Below are 20,775 nucleotides of genomic sequence, written 5' to 3' on the forward strand. Positions count from 1 at the left end.
TACAAAATTATATATTTTTACTAGTGATCCTAATGCACCAGAGAAGTGTATGAATGGGTTATAAAGAGCTTAGCATTAATATTACACAGGGAGACCACATTACTTTCTCTCATTTCTTTTTCAGGTTAATGTTAATTAATATGTCTGCATTTTTAAGTAACGGACCATGCTGAAATAAGAGGATATTGTTATGTTAAAAGGTGCATGAAATTAGTGCTGTCCTAGTTAGTTCATTCATTCACTTAGTTCATTCCTAGTAAATTTAATACATTTCATACCCATGTATATAGGATTGCTTTAATTATTATAAGTTTAAAGTTTTAGTTGTTGAAAGATTTTCAAAAGTACCACAGAAGTTTTTGAGGTCCTTCATTTTAAAGCTTCAAGAAAACAGGTAACATTTTCCAGTAGAGTATTGCCATCCAGATGCAAGCTTATGTCTCTGCAGAACTGATGCATTACTAAAAGCCTAGCTCAAGCATGAGAGATCGACTGCCTCCCTGCTGTTCTGTTCCTTATGCCCATAGCTTTCAAGCAGAGCTTCCCAGATCACATTACAGAATTACAAGAGTAAATATTTAATTTAATTTAATTTAATTTAATTAATGGATACAGTGTGCCATCAGTTTATATGCTTAGATTACATTTGTAAATGTTCAGAACTTTATAAAACTGACTGAATGGTATGGTATGGAAAGATTCTTTTCTCACCTTAAAAAAGGCAAAACCAAGTCCGAATGGAATATAATGTGAAAAGCAAGATTTATTTTCTAACTTTTACACTGATCTGTGTATATTTTGCGTTTAACTCACCTTGGACAATAAAAGAAACTTAGAAATTTCTAGATCATTTTTCTTTCTGGTTTTCATACAGGTGTAGAGGAAAGATAATATTCCTGTTCATGTTGATTTTTTTTAAAGAATTGATGACACCATTTTGTTAAGATTTATTGGTGCCAAGCATTGAGATTTTTAAAAGTTCTAAACTTGAGGTCAGAAGCTATGATTTACTCTGTTTTTTTTTTTTTTTTTTTTTTTTTTTGGGGGGGGGGTTGTCTTATTTTTTGAAGCCCAGTCCTGAAATCATTTATCTAAGGGTGGAGGATCTGATCTTTATTTCAGAACTCTGGCCAGATGTTCTGTATGGGTGGCCAGTTCTGCATGTGCAAAATCAAGTTGTTGGATGGTTTTATATAGGAAGGGAGTTGTCTGGAGCAGAAAATTACTTTTGTTTATGAAGAGCTCGTTCATCATGTGGTCATCATACTTTATATACATTCTGTCACCATGCACACAGACTTAATAGGAATATTAGGAAAGTGAATCTGTTTGTTGTAGAGCCTGCTAAGGAATTATTTCTAGTTGCTGATTTTTCTTTTCGTGTAAATTGTCTGTAACAGTCACCTCAAGAGATCACCGTGATATCTTTATTGGAATTACCACTCTAAGTGTTTACATTTATTGGACTGGAGATAATGTGTTCTTTAACGTGAAGATTGTATTTATTAGATAATGCAGGCAGTTAAGAATCATCTCTTTAAAATGTTATTGTGGACATCACACATGATTCTTTTTCATATTGTAGTCAATGAATGTAAATTCTTTCTTAATATCTAGATATAATCATGCAGTAGATACTTTTTTATTAATATTTTCGTGCTTTCTACTAATTTCTCTTGCTTTGTCCTTTTTTATAGAGAGCTATTGGGAAATTTGCTTCAGCCATTTTAGCCTTGCCAAAGTCTATCATTAAACTGCCCAAAACTATTCTTCAGTATTTAATCAGAGCAGCAAAGGTATTTGCCATTTTGCAAGTGCTCAGTATGTTACCCATCCCATAGATCCTGGTGTAATGCATACTTCTGTCCTTGTCTGCATTTTCCTCTTATATGAATGATACAAAAAATAATGACAAACAAAGCTTCATTCCTAGTAAATATAATACATTTCATACTTTTGGAGTGGCAAAGACGCAAAAAAAGCTGTCCATCTTCTCTTAAGTGCATCCCCAGAGAGAAAATGCAGACCCAAAGTCTGATTTTTCTTCTGATTATGCTGTGCAAGATGGTCACCTCAGGTTGCATGTTTCCTATGGACACTGTGGTAGTTACTCTCAGAAAGCTGGTAAAATATTTGAATAACCTAGTAAAATACACGTTCCCTTCTAAAATCCTTTTTTTAGCTCTTTACTTTTCTGGCCTTCATCATCATCAGAGAGATTTGTGCATCTCCAACATTTTCTTTTGTTTTCCTCAAATACATTTAGCATTTCTCACCTTTGAGCAGTGTTTATGACTTTACACTCTATATATGTAACATGGTATTCATCAGGAGTGAGTATTACAGATTGGGCACACCAACTCCGAAGCCTAACAGATACTGAATGTTAAAATTTGTCCAGTGTTAAAAAGCTAAAGCAATACATATGTAAGCAGCCAGGCAGCACTTAAAATATCCCTCAGTTTAACGTAAGTAGAGTTATATTAAATTTAATAATCAAATGCCCTTTTTTCATTCTAACCTTCTACCCTCTTCCACATCTGCCTTTTATCTCCGATGTCTTTATTCACACTGTGACTGTGGCTAGTATACAGCTTCTCAGCTAACTGGTCAGTAGTGGGTATTGACAGTATCTAACTTTTGGTAAGAAACATGGTATTAGTTCAGTTAACTATTACAATTTCCTGAGATCACCTTCATTAGCAAACACCTATTAAAAAATAAAGAGAAACTAGTGCCTCTGATCCCCCACATTTTGTCATGTGGTACTTGTTTTGGACAAATCAGACATACAAAAATAAATAAGTGTACAGACCCTGAGAGATTTGGAAGATCTTATCAATGGTAACAAAATGATTTCCTCTCCACTATCGCTTACAGTCACAAATCAGAACTAAGTGTTTTTGTCTTATTAAATTCAGTAAAAGTCAGTTTTACTGTTTAAAAAAAATGCTTTTACTGTTCCAAAGCAATTTATGTACACAAATTAAAAAAATACAAATAAGACAAATAAAAATTTGCTGTTCTCTCCTGTAAGGGACAGTTCCAGCTTTGCTGAGATACACATGTGTTTCTGCCATTATGTGCATGTTTTTCTTGTGAATTAAAGAGCTATTTTATTAGTGTGCTTTATTTTTACCATCATGCATGAATTTTTGTACTCCTCTCAGCAGTCTCTGTCAACAGTGCGTTGGTTAGAAATAGAAAACAATGCAATGCCAGTCAAAAATTATTTTAATTTTTGAAGGAAAAGCATAAAAGGAACAAAAGCATATATTTTGTCTCAAATAGTCTTGGAGAAAATTCAGTCATTTCAGTTTCTGTTACTCACATTTTATGTTGTATGGGAAAAAAAAATACAGAAGTATTATTGCTTTTATCTGTAACCTTCCCTCACAGCTTTAGCAGAGCTATTCAACCAGTTACTTTGTGTTAGTAATACTTTTCACTGCTGTAGCATTTATAAATATTTTGGACCAGTTCCTTGCTTAAGGTAGTCACACAGATCAACATACTGTTGATCTGAGTGAGTGCTATGAGCAGGATTTAGCCGCATTAAATCCCCTTGATATAGGTAAGTATTACTGTCTTTATTCTACAAATGAAAAACAGTAGCAGAAGCTACCTGAAGCAACAGAGGAAGCCATTGTCAAAATCAGGATGAAATCTGAGGAGTTCCTGGCTGCCAGGTCTGGGGCTGTGCATAGATTAGCAAATCTGTAAATGTTCCACTGAGGTCTGCAGAGGGGGAAAAAAATCACCTGAAGTATAAGAAATCTACAAAAACAAATACCTGCGTTGGGATATTACCACATCTTATGATGTTTTAGTTGATTACAACGCTTTCTCTTAAAGTTTCCATTGCTCTGCATCTGGCCTGTAAAATGATAAAGTAGAAATATAAATTAAATGGAGAGATTCAGGTGAAGTAGCATATATATACAACAGGGTATTAATTCCCAAAGTTCAGAGCATGAATTTTTGTGGGTTCTAATGAAACTTGGTTTGCCCACATGTGTTTTCACATTTGGTTTTATGCTAGCAAAAATAGCATATGAAAACTCAGCAGATCTGCAGGGGAGGTGTTTGATTTGAGATTCAAAATATTTGCTTACCCCTGCAGATCTGAATATGTGTTTACTCAAATTGTATAGTCCTGTTTGTGGTTTATTTTATGGCTTACTCTCAAAACATGAAGAACCTTGAAATAAATGAATTTGTTCCTTCTAGTTTGTTTATCAGGCCTGGATTACTGATCCTAAAACTGCACTACGACAGAGGCGCAAAGAGAAGAAAAGGTTTGGGAAAGAAGACAAGCGAAGGCGAAAAGGATCTGGGGATGGTACGTACACTTCTGCATTTTAAAAAAGGTACACACACGTTCAGTTGACTGCCTGTTGTTTCTGGTAGTGAAAGGCAGCTGAGTATCAGAGAGAAAATACTCTCAGCTCTGCTCGGGAGTTGGAAAAGAACTTTCTGCTGAAATGACCCTTTATCCATCTGTAGCAGTTACTTAACGCAGAAATGAGTTTACCTTTGACTCTCACTCCCTTCACTGGCCTGTGACAAAGCCAGTCATAGCTATGTGCTTTCATTCTATGCAATACACGTCAGAAGAGATAAAAGAGAAGAGGGAAGAGAGATACGTGATTCCATGGAGTTGCCAGATTTTTGCCCAGAGCTTTTGACAAATAGGTAGGCTCAACAGTACTCGAAAACATCAGCTATATGAAAACATTTGCCTCTGGTAGGAGGAGTAAATGCAAGAGAGGAGTAAATGCAAGAGAAAGCCATAACCCTGTAAAGCCATAACCCTGTAGAGCCAGTAGTGTGGTACTTAATGGCATTTCCCCAGAATATGGGAGCATAAACATCAAGTGCTTGATCTGAATCAGACAGAGCAAGGACATTAGCCTTTCACTCCCTCACCTCATGAAAAAAGAGTAATTTACTCTCTGGATTTTTTGGAGTTGTTGAAAGTCTCTCATTTTGATCATAAATTCATGTGTATTCCCAGAGAAAGTTTTGAATTTGACAGACATATTTTCTACTGAAAAATGGTTTCACTAGGAAGTTCCTGAAGAGCTGTATTTCAAGCGAAGCCGTAATAAAGATTCAGTGAAATAATCACATTCTTTTTGCCACATTTCATGTATTGTTCCCCCAAAAAGTTTGTGTTGGCACATGGAGAAGGGTATCACAGAATCACAGAATGGTTGAGGTTGGAAGGGACCTCTGGAGATCATCTAGTCCAATCCCCCTGCTCAAGCAGGGTCACCTAGAGCATGTTGCCCAGGATTGTGTCCAGACAATTTTTGAATATCTCCAAGGAAGGAGACTCCACAACCTCTCTGGGCCAGTGCTTGATCACCCTCACAGTAAAGAAGTTTTTCCTCATGTTCAGACGGAGCTTCCTGTGTTTCAGTTTGTGCTCATTGCTTCTTGTCCTACCACTGGGCACCACTGAGAAGAGTCTGGCCCCATCCTCTTGACACCTTCCCTTCAGACACTTATACACAGTGATAAGATCCCTGCTCTGTCTTCTGTTCTCCAAGCTAAACAGTTCCAGCTCTCTCAGTCTCCTCATATGAGAGATGCTCCAGCCCTTTAATCATCTTTGTAGCCCTCTGCTCGACTCACTCCAGGTGCTCCATGTCTCCCTTGTGTTGGAGAGCCCAGAACTGGACACAGTCCTCCAGATGCGGCCTCACGAGGGCTGAGTAGAGGGGGAGGATTACCTCCCTCGACCTGCTGGCAATACTCTTCCTCAGGCAGCCCAGGATTCCATTGGCCTTCTTGGTCACAAGTGCGCATTGCTGGCTCATGGCCGCCTTGTTGTCCACCAGCACTCGCTCTTGGACTCAAGAGGTTCTTCTGCACAGAGCTGCTCTGCAGCAGGTCAGCTCCCAGCCTGTCCTGCGGCATGGGGTTTTTCCTTCCTATGTGAAAGACTCTGCACTTCCCTTTACTGAACTTCATGAGATTCCTCTCTGCCCATCTCTCCAGTCTGTCAAGGTTCCTCTGAATGGCAGCACAGCCCTCCTCCCAGTATTGTATCATCAGCAAACTTGGTGAGGGTGCATTCTGTGCCTTCATCCAGGTCACTGATGAATAAGTTGAACAAGACTGGACCCAGTACTTTCCTCTGGGGGACACTGCTACCTCCAACTAGACTTCGTGCAACTAAGCACAACCCTCTCAGCTCTGCCTTTCAGCCAATTCTCAGTCCTCACTGTCTGCTTATCTATCCCGCAGATCAAGAAATGTTTTTCAGTTTTCATGCTATGCTCCTCAAGGAGGTACCCAAATATTCAGGGCCAGCTAAATTCATAATGAATTCAGTATGTAGCAAAAGAAAAACACGCAAGTGTTGATTTTTTTTACTGGTACTATAAAATCATTCAGGCCTCTGAAAAAAATAGTTTATGCATGATTCACAGCTCTTGATTTTTTGCTCCTTTAAAAAAAAAAAAGAAAATAGCAATTCAGAAGTTTTTCTGGTTAATACAGATTTGGGGGGGAAGGGAGGCATTCAGGCAGAATCAGCTAGACTTTTCCTCTATTTATTTGGCATGTTCTCCTTTGAAAAAGAGGAAACTTTATAATCTGACTGCTGCCACTGAAGCTGAAGCTGTAATTTTAGTATATTAGATAGAGAGAGAGTTATTTGGTTGTCCTTCAGTAATGTCTGTGACTCTACATTACTTCTATTATAAGCCTAAATAAAAGCACATGGTAGTTGCTCTATTTCAGCCTTGGATTCCTACTCGATACACTTGGATTATATGAGCTACAGGCAGGAGAAGATCAGAGGCTTGAACAGGCTGCCTTTTGTGGAAGCTGAAGATGTGAACTCTAGTGTGAGTTAGTGGAAAGAAAGAGAAGTTTTTGAGGGTAGAAGCAATGTAACTGAAAAATTGCATCAGCTTACACCAGCAGATGATCTTGCTCAGTGGGGTATCTAATAAGAAAATGGCACTGTAAATTACAAGAGAGGGGAGATTGTTCATGGACTTTGTCTAACTTTGTTGATAGGGTTGCCCCATCACTTAGATCCGTTAAAATGGAAACCTACTTTCTATTATGGTGGTGGGTGAGGAACTAATCACTTCTGCTTAGTAACTGTAGTATTTTCGAGCTTGATTGGGATTTATGACTGTGTTTGTGCTTCACTCATTGTTTGCAATAGGTGCTGCTGACGGGGACTGTGAAGACAGTGAAGAGGAACCTGTCAAGAAGAAATCTGATGGGCCAGGTATGCAGGCAGGAAGAAGGTTACTCTGCTGTTACAGTGCAGTTGTGACTGGTAGGGTAAGCAGTGCTATCACAAACACCTGCAGGCTCAAATGTGATCACTTGATATATATTTTAATTATCTAATAACATATACCTAAGCTTAGCTTCCGGTCCAGATTCCATTCAGGCCAGTGTTAAAATCTCCATTGATTTTGATGGTGTGAAATTTTATTATCAGCACAAAGACTTTGCATTTTTTCAGTGTGTTTTAGCAAGCGTGTTTTAGCAAGCTTAAGATAATGCTTTTGTCCAGTACTGGCCACTTCAACAAGGTGGCAAATAGCTCCTCTAAAAATGACATTTTATAAAACTTACCCATTCTCATTCATAATCAGACTGGAGGTTGTTCTGCACATAAGAAATGCTGGCAGTTTGCAGTATCTTGCCCTGTTTTCTAACAGAAAGCTTTGCTATACAGAGGTTCAATGGATCCCAACTCCCACAGTACACTTGGACCTTTGTTTCTCACCAGAGCAAAAGGAGAAAATAGACTCTTCTCTTAAATTAGTCTTGGTCAGGCTGTACCTTGAGTGAGACCTCATCTTCAAAAGCTGTTTTTCTACTTTATTTAAAATTGGATCCCACAATTTGAATTCCAGTTATAATTGTATCCCTGAGTGACCCACAGGGTAGGAGAGATTAAGAGAATGTGAGAAATGTCATTACTTTCTCACAAGGGCAGCATTCTCAAAGAAATCAGTTGCATCACTACCAGTCTTGCTGGTGGAGTTTTGTGGCCTTTTTTATATATCACTTTCTTGTGATGTAGCCACCTCTGTTAAAACACTAAAATGAATCACTCAAACGTGTCACTCAGGAAATAGAATTGGTGCTACACAGGAGTTAGGAAAGGGAAGGAAGATTATAATTAATTTAGATTGGAACTAGTCATTTAAGGTGCTTTTTGTTTTAGTTGAAATGCCCATGCCTGGATAAAATTCATTTAAAAAGATGGTTGGAAAAATTAGACAGTAACTGTTATGAAGCATTAGTATCATTATTAACCTTGGATCAAATCCTGTCTCACACTCTCAGGTAGAGAAGCAGCTGTTCTTTCTCATTATTTGACCCTTTAAGAATAACAGTCTTTTGCAAAAATAAATATTTGCTTCCCTTTTTGAAGAAGTTTAGATGTAATCGATGCCCAGAAGATTATTTTTAAAAAGTTTTAGAGAAAAGCAAATCTATCAGAACAGCTACAGCATCATTAAAAATGTATACTAAATCACCTCCAACCCAGAGAAAAAATGGCCTTTCAGATTAGACTGGAAGTGCTTGGCAAAGCACTATGGTGAAGCCATGGCATACCAGTGGTGGTCGATGATAAAGATAATTTTAACGTGAGAGCTGTCATTCTCCTAAAGTTAATAACACAAATAATATGCCATAAAGGAAGTGTGTGTGTGTGTGCGTGTTTAAAAAAGGACATTTATATGTTGTATATTTCTATGTATGAATGCTACATTTTCTTTAAACCTATTCATAGTATTACATCTGGAATTCAAAGGAAATGAATGCTCCTAGGAGTAGAAAAGGCTTTACCTTTAACTTGCAGTGGCAAGATTTTCTTAGCTTCAAGACCTAAAGTATGCATGCATAAAATTTAAGTAGCTAAATCATAACATCTCTCCAATTCTATATGATATAGAAAAGGCCTGAAAAAATTGCAGAGTATAATTGAAATAATGATGTGGCCAAGTGTAGGGGACTAAAGGCTCTTATATTCAAAAATACCGGACTGGTTCTGTGAGATTGCTCAGGCAAAAGATCCTGTTATTTCACCATCCACTTTACAGGATTGTACCACCAGTGGGTTTTTTACTTAGTTTCTTTCTACACATATGTGCATGCAATCTGCTCTATGCGCACAGAGACACATGCATGTTCCCCTGTAGAAAATCTTTTGCTTTATTATAGCTTCACTTTTGTACCCTTTATAAAGAGCCAGTGTGCACTCCGCAGAGTGTTGGGTGACATCTTGTGGTGCAGCTAAGAAGTGAGGTCGTTAAAATCATTGGCATGCTTTAGCACATAGGTTGGCTCCTTAGTATCTGCTTCAGACATTTTGTCTCTGCATGGCAGTTTTTTGCAGTTTTTTGTTATCTTTTAGCCTGGTTACTCCAAAATTAGGTCTTTATACCTAGTGCTCTGGAATTTGGAACCTCACAAACAGCTGGCTCATAGTTGGAAAGAAAATTGTTAGTATTTATATAACAGTATATAACAACTGTTGTATGGTGGATGTGTTTGGGAGTGTAAGAAAAATAGGCTGAAAATGATGCCTTTTTGGGTGAGATATACAGTTGCTAATGCTACAGGAACTGCTGAAATGAGAAAATAACTGGTGTTCCCTGCACTGAGCAAAATAAAGCTATGGTTGCTGGTTTAAATCCGTTGGAAAGTGCACTGTTTTGGCAAAATGCTGAAAGGGAGTGGTTTATAAATGATTTATATGATTTCTGCTAGTTGATCTGAGATGGCTGATAACACAGTGCAGCCTATCTAAAAAAGACAATGTTCATAAAACTGAGGCTTTGGAAACGGCAAATACAAAGAGGTGTGTTTAGGTGTTTGGAAAACTGGGTGAGACTCGAAAGGCTATTTAGGCAGGTTAGACTTTCAAACTAAACTAGGCAAGGTTCAAGCACAAATGGCGAACTCCACGTGCAGCAAAAAGCACACCAGGGAGTAGACAGGTAAGGAGCCAGCTCTGCACACTGGCTAAGCAGCCACTGAGAGCCCTGGAGCTGGGGATGTTGAGTAGCTCTCAGGAGATGGCCAAATTTTGGGGTTTCATTTCACAGACCTATGCATACGGCATCTCTCTAAAATGAAGGACTGTTTATATGACTGATGATGGCAGGATCAGAGAGTTACAGGGTGGGAAAGGGATTCCAGATGATAAGCCTAGACATACAGGCAGGAAAATGGCCCAGACAGCCAAAAGACCTCCAGCCATCTTCAGATGTTCCTTACCATGACAGGGTCTTGCAGCCTGGATTATTATTAGACAATAAAGGAAAAATGAAACTAACTCCAAGTAGAAATACAATGAAAGACATTTACATCCATTAACTCTCTTGCTTTTCCTCTCCCCTAGATAACATCATCAAGAGGATATTTAATATTTTGAAGTTCACTTGGGTCCTTTTCCTGGCAACACTAGACAGTTTTACAGCTTGGCTTAATTCCATCTCAAGAGAACACATTGATATCTCTACTGTGCTAAGAATCGAGCGCTGTATGCTGACCAGGGAAATTAAGAAGGTAATGCCTTTGGTCTTTTTCTTCTGCTAATGCCATTTCCAGCCCAGCAAAAAATGAAAGGATTGTCTTTTGAGATCAGCTGGAGGCACTGTGCTAAGGAAAAAAATTATAAAAATTTCACTTATATACCCATTTTAAAAATAAGTCTGGACTCGTCTTCTACCTGTTGATTTCTAAATATTTAAATAATAAATTATGTGATTAATTACTTGCAGCTAAAACAGATGATTGAAAAATATTTCTTTGAGCGGCTGATCATGAGGATTTAGCCGAAAGACTCCTGCAATAAATTGCAGTTTTGAGGGGATGCAATAGATTCAAATAGAGAGGAGAAGGTATGGCATTTTAAGCACCTCAAAAATCACCTCAGTCTGAGTATTTCAGCCTTTTTGAAGAGCAGCTTGCTATGGAAATGGCTGAAGATGTACAGGCAGAATTTTCTTCTACTTACACTGAAGCTGTGTGGTCCCCCCAAACCAGGGATATATTAGTAGAACCCCTTATTATCAAAATTAATGTTGATAGTGTAAGTGGAAATGTGTTTGGATCTTAAAAAGTGTCTCAAGTAGGTAATACCTCCAAGTTGTATAAAACTCTTACAGGTATATTTACATATGTCACTAGCTACCCAGCTATTTTTGTAAACTTGGCATAAAAGCCTCATTTTTGGTTCTTTTCATTTTTTGCTAAAATCAGCAGACTCTTTCAGAGATAAATAGGTTGAAAAAGTCAACAGTTCATTAGTAATCTTTACCTTATAAAGCACCATACTCTCAGGCCACCTAGGAACAATAAGCAGGTTGCATGTGACCCCAGGAGATTCTGAAAATAGTCTTTTCTGATCAGGAGAGAATGTGTACCCAGTACGGCCATGAGTCACACAGCTAGAAAGAGAGGGTTACTTCAATATTAGTGTTTATTTTCTATTATCTTCCCCTAAGTGTCCAGTAGAAAGTGGATGCCTCAAAAAAAAAAAAAAAAAAAAAAAAGAAAGAAAGAAAGAAAAAAAAAGAGAGAGAGCAAAAGAAATACGGCATTGACAGTAAATCCTTGTTTGGAATACTTCCTAGCTTGTGGCAATGAATAGCTTAGGGCACCGCAAACTGCAAATTCCAGCTGGACCATCATGGTTAATAGTACCAAGGAATCTGTACTCAGGGAATTTATCTAATCCCTTTTTAATCCATTTTTAATGTTGCCTTACAGAAGATCCTGTGGCAATGAATTCCATAGTGTAATTCCATATTGTGTGGAAAAGTACTTCCTCATTTTACATTTGCTTCCTGATCATTTTTTGGGTCTCCTGTAGACCCTGTAGATCAAAGATCTGTAGATAACTTTCCCTCTACTATTCCTGATTATATAAATCTGCATGGAGTCCTCTCAGTCTTTCTCTTCCAAGTTAAAAAGTCCTACTCTGTTTAGCCTCTCTATACACAGAATCCATTCCTGCTTCTGATCATCTTTATTCTCATGCTTCATACCATTTCCAGATTTAATACGGCCTTATTGAGACTGGGTGACCAGAACTACATACTGTTTTCAAGGTGTGAGTGAAGCACAATTTTATACAGGTGTATGATGTGTTTTCTTTTGCTTTCTTAGTACGACCTAAGAGTTAAGGTTCTTTAATTTTTAGTGAATATTAGTGACTGAGATTTCAGGCTGGTATCCTTCTGATTCCAAGACTTTTCAAAAAGCCTGTCATTGTGTATATAAATTTTACATTTTTTTCCCCATTGCATATCTTTGCACTTGTTGGCACAGAATTTTCATTTGTGATTTTTTACCAAGTAATTTAGTTTTATGAAGTTCTTTAGCAGTGCTTCAACTAAGCTTAGCTTTGACTATCCAAGATAGTTTTTTTTTCAACTGCAAACTTTATCACCTTGCTATTTTCCTCCTTACCCAGATTATTTATGAATTTGCTAGACAATAAAACTCCATGGGGAAACCAGTTGATGACCTTCCTCCTTTGTAAAGACATACCACTTATTTGTGCACTTTGTTTCCTGTTTTTTAAAGAAGGATAAGTATATGAGATATAGTCCCCTTTATTTCATGGCAGCTTAATTTCTTATAAGGGTCACTAATTTCTCAGGATCACTTCTGAAGCCATGTTTAAGGACTAGTGTCACCTTCTCTTCATCTTGCACTTGGGCTATTTCATGCATCGGTCCCTGGAGAGCTCTTTGGCAAGCAGTGGCCAGCCAGTGTTCAATGTATTGTCTTTTTCTAAAACATTGTCTATCAACACTTCAGTTTGAAAGAATCCCTCAAACCTGTCTTTAATAAAATAATTACTCCAGTTGTTCCATGAGATTCAAGTCACTCCATTGGGAATGTCAGTGACTCTGTGTACTGAACACAGATGCAAAAAAATTCAGTCATTTTTTTCTCCTGCTGCCTTAACTCCCCGAAGAGTTACGCCTCTTTACACCTTGATCAACTGTTGATACCCTGGCTTTCTGGCAGCTAATTTTTATGATATACTTGAAAATATTTGTGTTATCTGCTTTTTTGAATTTAGCAAGTTATTCCTCAGCATCTTTTTTGGTCTCATTTCCTGTGGTTTTAAATTTAACTTTAGAAAGTTCTTTCTTGTTTCTGCTTTTTTCTCATGACTTCCACTTCTTGAAGGATGTTTTCTTGCTTCTTCCTCCTGGTCTTTGCCATCAGGATGACCTCTGTGTGTGTGTGTGTGTGTGTGTTTGTGTGTGTGTGTTTGTGTGTGTATACACAGGCTTTTCCATGACATTTATCTACTCTACATGAGTACATTTGAAAATTAATTTGAGTTATTGTACATTATTATTCTGATGGCACCTTCTGTAATTTTCTGTAACATTTCACAGGCACTAGTGCAATCCTGGTTTGATGGTCAAAAATCCAGCCTTCATACTATACTTTTGCTATATTAATTGAGTCAATTCCATCCACAGAGATTCTGTGGTAATCTTGATATGATTAACTTGTTTAACTTGTTTGGCTTTATACTTTTAGATCTGTATCACCTATTTGCCAAGTTATTTCCATTCCATCATTTCTATAGAATTTATACTGTGATAGTAGATCATCACAGCAATGCTTCTTTTTACCTCACATCTCAGTAGTCCCTGCTATTTCAGCATCCTCGCCTAAAAGCACCTGATTCTCACTCACCACTCCTTAGTTTTCAGAGTTTTAACATTTAGTAGGAGCCAGACTAACTGCCTATTTAATAGTCCTTATTTATTTGGGACCTTATTTTGATTGTTCTTCTCTACTTCTCACCTGAACATTATCGAGCTTTTCCTATCCTTTCTTTGCAACAGTTTTTTTTTTCCCCTTCACTTTTATGTACTAGTAGCTTAATGCTATTTTGATTACAGTAGAGCCCATCCTTCCTTGTATAGGCTTTTATGGGCTGCTTCAATCCTAAATCTTCTGGTACTGGGGACCCTTCTAAGAATGTCCCCAGATCATTAGCTTTAAAGATAGCAACTTAAATTTTGCTTCCAGGATATTTCCTTCCTCTTCTATAAAATATAGGCACTGATGAACATGGGAATCACCAATTCCTCCCCAGCATTTCCAAGTCTATGTAGCAGCCCTGTGCCTGTAATTGCTGCTCCAGAAAGGAGGCTCTCACTGCAGCTATTGTGGTGACGTAGGGTTTTTTTTTGTCCAGAAGGGAGTCAGGGACAAATAATCTGATGTGTGAAGTTCTCTTTGTCCCTCTTCCAGCTACAGAAGAACATGAAATTGAGTCCTTGCTCCATCAGTTGTGGGGCACTTTGCTGTCACAGCTTTTCTCCTTTATCCTAGGCCTGCAACTCAGCTAGAATGCAGTGGGTGCCATAGTTTCAAAAGCATAATGGCCTAAACATTTAAAACTTTGCTGCAGAAGCAGCACATTTTGTATACAAACAAACCTTATTAAAAGCCCAAGGTTCAGACTTTGCTCACAATTTTTTTTTGACAAAACTTCAGATTTTGAAAATCTTAGATTTGGGTCAGTATCCAGAGCTGAAATTCTAGTAAGTAGTAATATTAGTAAAGGGAATACAGACAATATTTTAGAGTAGGGTTTTTTTTTTTTTTTTTTGAATTGGAAAAAGTCCTTGCATAAGGCTTCATTAAAAGTCAGAAAAGTGACTGTTCAAAAATAGCAATCTTCTCTCTCAGTGTATCTTCTGAAGTCAGTGCAACTACTGGTGGAATGAGTCGAGTGTTTCTGCATTAGAACAGGCTATAAAATTCTTAGTTATATTCTTATTACAAGTCTTTAACATTCTGATGACAATATCATAGCCAGGAAGACTTCATTCCATGCCCAGACCTGGGCTGACAGTTAATAAAACCATCCTTTCATGATCTTGCTTGATCTTGAAGTCACAGAGAACAAGTAAATAGCAAAGGTCTTTGATGTATTTTTCACAGTTTCCCAATTGTTTTCATGCTTTATGAACAAATTCTTATTTCAGAGACACTAATGAAAACCTAGATCACTTTGTACATGGCCTGTGTGTTTTGTTTCTGTTTAAATACCTGCTACTGGCCCCTAATAAGGAATACAATTGTTAGATTCCGTGAAGCTATCTCAAAGACCAGTTGCTGGAGCCCTGTGTACAGGTTGAGTCATGGTCCCAGCCCAGCCTGCACCTCATTTTCACACTGAATGTTTTGCACTGCACCTAACACAGGTTTGTGGACCCTACATAACTTTAAGTCACTTGCATTGCTTCAGTTTTGCTCTGAAACCCAGCATTTTATGCCATGGTAATAAGTCAGAATCTGTCTTGCTCTCTAGAAAGGCACTAGGGGGAGGTTATCAGGTACTGGGGAGCACAGTCCCCTCCAAGCTTATTTGTGCCTTGCCGAATGACTGAAGAAACCAGTTCCTCATAGCATGCACCTCTGCCGCTAGCATGTACTTCTTCTCTCCTTCACAGGGTAATGTTCCAACTCGGGAGAGCATCCATATGTACTACCAGAACCATATGATGAAACTCTCTAAAGAATCAGGACTGGATTCAGTTGATAAAAATCCTAGTCAAGCTTCTGGTTTGCAAGCATCTGAAAGAATGGATAGTTTAGATTCAGCAGCTTCTCGTGACAGTATCTCCAGGTATTGATTTAATTTTATTTTGTGAAAGATAGAGGAATCATGTAGTAGATGTAATTTTAGAAAATGTCTAAGTACTTGTTAATTTTCTAACCAACGCTGAACATTCCTTTGATTTATCCATTGCATTTCAGTATTGAAAGCTCTCCCATATGTCACTATTCCTCTACAGGAGTATACTCAATTGTACAATAAGCAGATGACTTACCTCCCTTTCCACTGCATGACTACACCACTGCTTTCTGTTTCTCCTAGAATTAGGAGTCAATGACAGGGCTTCTGATCTTATCAAAAATAATGGAAAACAAGAGCCCTGCTGAGGATGCTTATGGGCTATTGTGTTATGAATTCAGGCGTGGAGTCTGGAGATGCCATCATTCGTCATGAATATTTTGTCTTTGGAAAATAAAGTCTTGTCTGTTGCACACAAAAAAGAAAGACTTTGTATTGATAGAGACTCTGGATTTGAGAGAACAAAATTCCCCTCTCATACACACAGGGCAAAGAGCATCTGAAGGGCCTGCTGCTGATTTCCTCACTACTATGATTACAGTCCAGCAGAGCTACACGAGGTGGATCAAATATCCATATTTGTTTAGGAAAACCGTCTTCCTCATTCTCTTCTGGAGATGGATGCTATCAAGTTCCTTGCCAAAACTACTGCATGCGCCTGCCATTTCATACACACAGAGGCACACACATTCACTTCCTTCCCTTGCAAAGGTGCCCTGTTCCCACCATGTCCCCGGTGCTCTTGACCCTTAATAGACTGCAGAAATTGTCTGACAGTATCATAAGCGGGAAGAGGGCAGGCTGTGAAAAAAAGCTATTTCATAATTCATTGCTTTCTGCTGTTTTGTGTTCTTCTCTGAAGTGTGGCAGTATCATATTATCCTTGATACTCCCCACAAATTCAGTAGCTGGTGTGTACAGTAAATTATGCTTAGCTTTTACTAATGACATATGGGTAGAGGTTAGCAGACTGAAAATAATGAAGGCTTGTCTTCCTTTCTAATGTTATTGAAAAGCAAGTGTAACAGTCTGTCTGTGAGTACTATGCTTCAACAAAATATTCACAAATTGCTCCCTAGGGTGTATGCTGGCCTTTGAGAGACTCACTCCAGTAAAAACACCTAAATCTTAGCAAATCTTTCTTTGTGGCTAGCTACCCAGCTATGCAACACTTCTCTGTTTTGTCTCAAAGTTTTATTGGAGTGAGATTACATGAGAAAAATATGAAGCCAAAGTCTGTTGCAAGCTTACTTGGAGTCAAACAGGCATATCTGGAGGGTAGAATTTAACTCTATGGAGTTCAGTGTCATTTAAAGAAAGTTTACTAATAACAATCCTGTCTTCATTAAATAGTTTTTGGTCACTGTATTTACTGTAAATAGAAGAAGTTAACATTTATTTTATAACAGTGTTATCTAGAACTTTATGTAGAAGCAAATGGAAGCCCATTCCAAATTGAATTTACTAAAAAAAATAGAATTCTTGTAATTTTGGTATGTAAACTGTATGAAATGATGTCTAGTGTGGAAATGGTATCTAGATGTCTTTTTTTAGAATAGCAACCTATTTGTCACCATGCTTTGAGTGTACTTACGAATTTAAAATCTCTTTTCAAACCCAGACTTCAGTGATTCTGTATAGCTGCTTTGCAACAGAAAAAGTTATATCTTCTGTAGCAAATGTTTTGAATGTATTACTGTCATCTCTGTTTCCTCAGAAGATGTCACAGGACCTATTAACAAAGGAATAGCAAAAGTAGTATTACAACTGATTTCTCTAATCTAAAATTCTCTTTCTGGTAATGAATAATTAAATACTCTGGTACTGACAGTATTTGCAAATTGTGTACATCTGCTATAATAATAATAACCTGTAATTAGAGGAAGCAAAAACCAGCCTGCTGATTGAATGATAATGCCATCTGTTCATTAGGGCACCCTTGCATGTCTCTTCCTGTGATTAGAAAAGTGCTTATGAGCCATTTCAGAAATATGTAGTGTTTTAAACTTCGTATGAGTTTATTGAGTGATTTTTTGAATTGCCCAAACAATATCAAAAGGCATTTTACATTTCAAAGTAATGGCTTCCAATAAATATAAAAGGAACTAATTAAATCTAAAGCATCCCTATGGATCTAGGCTTGCAATGGAAAACTTTCATGAAGAGGTAGGAGGTTTCTAACCAGTGCAATGGTTATCCTTCTTTGGTTGCCCTACACAAAATCCTGTAGTGGATATTAGGTCCCGTAATTAAGATGGACATATCTGGAAATAATCAGAGCTACAGAAGCATAGAAATTATTCCATTATAACAACATATAGTCTCAGTATTCATAACAGGAATTACTGTAGGTATCCCCTCAGTGCTCTGAGCTCCAAGTTTTGCAGAGTATCGTTTGTGGGATTTTCTCATTTAGTAGGGGAGACTTAGCCCTCATTTATTCTCAGTCCTATTTTTTGTATAGTAGCAACAGCTGTAATGAGGTATTCCTAATGCAGTTTTTTCATCTCTCTTGTGTATAAATACTTTCGTGTGTCCTAAAGGCAAAGTGTAAAGTACATATGGGACAAGAAGGGAAGACACTGATGCTATTCCTTAACAAGCTCTGTGATGAGCACCACCAGAAAAGATTTAGAACTAGCATGGTAGAGAGTTTGCTGCTGCTTGTTTCCAATTAAATGATGAACTGCTTGTCAGGTTAAATAGCTTGTGAATTGTGGTAACATGATTGGGATCTGATTAAAACCAACTGGCTGCCTTTGTGGGACCTGGTTTAAGATTATGAAATACCAGTTGGCCACAGATCTGAAGTCAAATTTCAGGATAGCCAAGGTTTCATATCAGTTTGGTTTGTATTCAATTCATTGGTATTCAATTGTTCATTGTATTCAACTGGTTTTTATATCTTCATAAATAACTTTTCAGTTCCCAGCTTGGGCTGTGTGTAGGCTTTTATAGGGCTGCAGCGTGGGAGCCCCTGCCTCTCCTGTAAAAGTGTGCATACAGGTGGGGTCAGGACCTTTGTGGACGCTACTTTTTATCTGTGCTTCCCTCACTGAATGAGGGAGTAGGGCTTGAGTCAGGGAGTATTGGAGAAGTAAGGTTTTTCCTTTGGAGGCAGGAGAAAGGGTAGAGGGAGAGGCACTGTCTGGGGCTGGATCTCGGTCTGAGTTAGGAGTATGAGTGATACTTGGGGTCCTTGCTTGCAGGTGTGGGGAGTGCAGGAGAAACACTGGAGCTCAGCATGCTGCTTTGTGAGTGTACATGGCAAAGAAGGGGTCCCAGGCTGGGAAATAACAGCCACAGAAGCAGCAATTGCCACAGCTGATATCAGCTGTTGTACCCCAGAAAACTAGATGTGGTGACTGCTTTCTTGAATAGCAAAATGAAGGTCAAATCCTGAGTGGTACACTCTTTCCGGTGCTTCTATGTATGCAGAAATTCTTGGAATTTAGCCTTGCCTCAATAGTAGGGACCCCCAGGATACATTATGAAGCAAAAAACAGAGTACAAATGAAGTTGTTTAAATAATCAAACAGAATTTCTGTGCATTTGGTTGAATGTAAATGGACTGTTTCCTTCCTCATCATGGTCCAGAGGCAGTTCCCTTCTCAGGCAGTTTGCACTAGTTTACTTCCCCCTTTCTCTGCTTTGTTGCCAGATGTTTGATTCCAGGTCTGTTTGAAAATAGGATCATAATATGTTTATAAAGTTAATGCCAGTCAGTAACAAGCATGTTGACAGAAAGAAACAGAAAAAATTAGAAGTCACCCCTTAACTGATAAACTCTCTGGAAAGGGTAGGTTCATTTGGCAGAAAGGAAGTCATAAAGTAAGAAATTTCCCACTCACCGAGGATAAAAACATCTCTGCTAAATATTTCCCCATTTGAAATGGATATCTGATCAACTCTATATAAAATACTTGAGCTTAGGGCTTTTAATGAGCATTAAATTTAAAATATCTATTCTTTCAATGATTTCAAGAAGATAATGCTTTTTAAATTCTCTAGGGACCCAATTTGAAAAGTTCATCAGGAAGATACACTTGGGTTAAATTTATGTGATAGTCAATGACTGAGTCAATGTCAGCTCTGCCAAATATAAATCTGTCCACTTTATTGGTGTTCTCATTTCCTCCATGCTCTGCAGCATGTCCCTGAAGAAGTACATTTAGAATACACACATTGTGCTACAGGTGTCACCTCATACGCATCTCCAAACATTCAAAGATCTAGAGCAGCTGCTCTGTAAATACTTCTTCTGATGGTTGATCTTTCGTTTAAAAGAGTTACATAGTCCAAGTTATTGCAGGCATTAAATTTGGGCCAATGTTTTTATCTACTGATAATAATAGATGTTTTTCCCTTGACTTTTCTGGTTCGCAGGTCAGAACTTCCTTGTTTTGGAGGGCAGCTGGAATATGTTTTTTCCATTGAAAATATATGATTGAGCACATTTCACTTTGATTTCAGTAGCTGTTCTGCTTAAGGCCCTTGGAAAGTTCTGAGAAGACTAATGCCTGCATTTAAAATGCTTCAACACCTTAGTAAAAGGTGTTGTTCTTTAAAAGAAATAAACTTAGGCTTGAGTTACAAAATAAGATGGGGATAGCGTTGCAGCCCACAGACAGAAAGATAAAAATATTGTATACTGTCCACCTGCTGCCATCTCCCTATATTTCAACTCACTGATTGTACGACAGCCTGCCTATGCTCCATAGGTGTATGTGCAACAGGAAAACTCCTCCTTCAGGAGCCTGCTGCACTCAACAACATGGTGCTCCCATTAACTTCCATGCTGTCGAATCAGGCCTTCAGGGAGCATCTCCTGTCCCTCTACGAAGCAGCATTCCCTGCTTCATTGAAACCCCGTGCTGTGTGGACAGTCCTCCAGGTTTTGTCCAGAGGATGGCTGTGTGCCTTTGTGCACACACAGAAATAATAAAGTGGCTTGTAAAGGATCTTGGCCAAATGAACTGACAAGACAGGAACTCTCTTGCCATTAATATAAGGTATTGTTTTTTAAGAGAAGTATTTCACAATACCTTTGGTATCTTGGTGATACTTTTCTTCTGTTCAATGACCAAAAAAGA

At 38.1% G+C, this 20,775-nt stretch overlaps 1 protein-coding gene across 3 annotated transcripts in view; it reads left to right on the forward strand.

The window, feature by feature from the left end:
* Nucleotides 1-20,775, forward strand: part of PIEZO2 (piezo type mechanosensitive ion channel component 2) — a 320,150-nt gene that overhangs the window by 274,863 nt on the left and 24,512 nt on the right. For 2 of the 3 annotated variants that reach the window (XM_064507196.1, XM_064507197.1), the window contains exons 33-36: nucleotides 4,231-4,342; nucleotides 7,190-7,255; nucleotides 10,397-10,563; nucleotides 15,498-15,673. In XM_064507196.1, coding sequence (XP_064363266.1) covers nucleotides 4,231-4,342; nucleotides 7,190-7,255; nucleotides 10,397-10,563; nucleotides 15,498-15,673 — 521 coding nt within the window. Of the gene's footprint in view, nucleotides 1-1,697; nucleotides 1,797-4,230; nucleotides 4,343-7,189; nucleotides 7,256-10,396; nucleotides 10,564-15,497; nucleotides 15,674-20,775 lie in introns of all 3 variants that reach the window. The other variant, XM_064507195.1, reaches the window with a different exon arrangement.

This window comes from Dromaius novaehollandiae, chromosome 2, assembly GCF_036370855.1.
Source record: "Dromaius novaehollandiae isolate bDroNov1 chromosome 2, bDroNov1.hap1, whole genome shotgun sequence".
NCBI classification, from domain to species: domain Eukaryota; kingdom Metazoa; phylum Chordata; class Aves; order Casuariiformes; family Dromaiidae; genus Dromaius; species Dromaius novaehollandiae.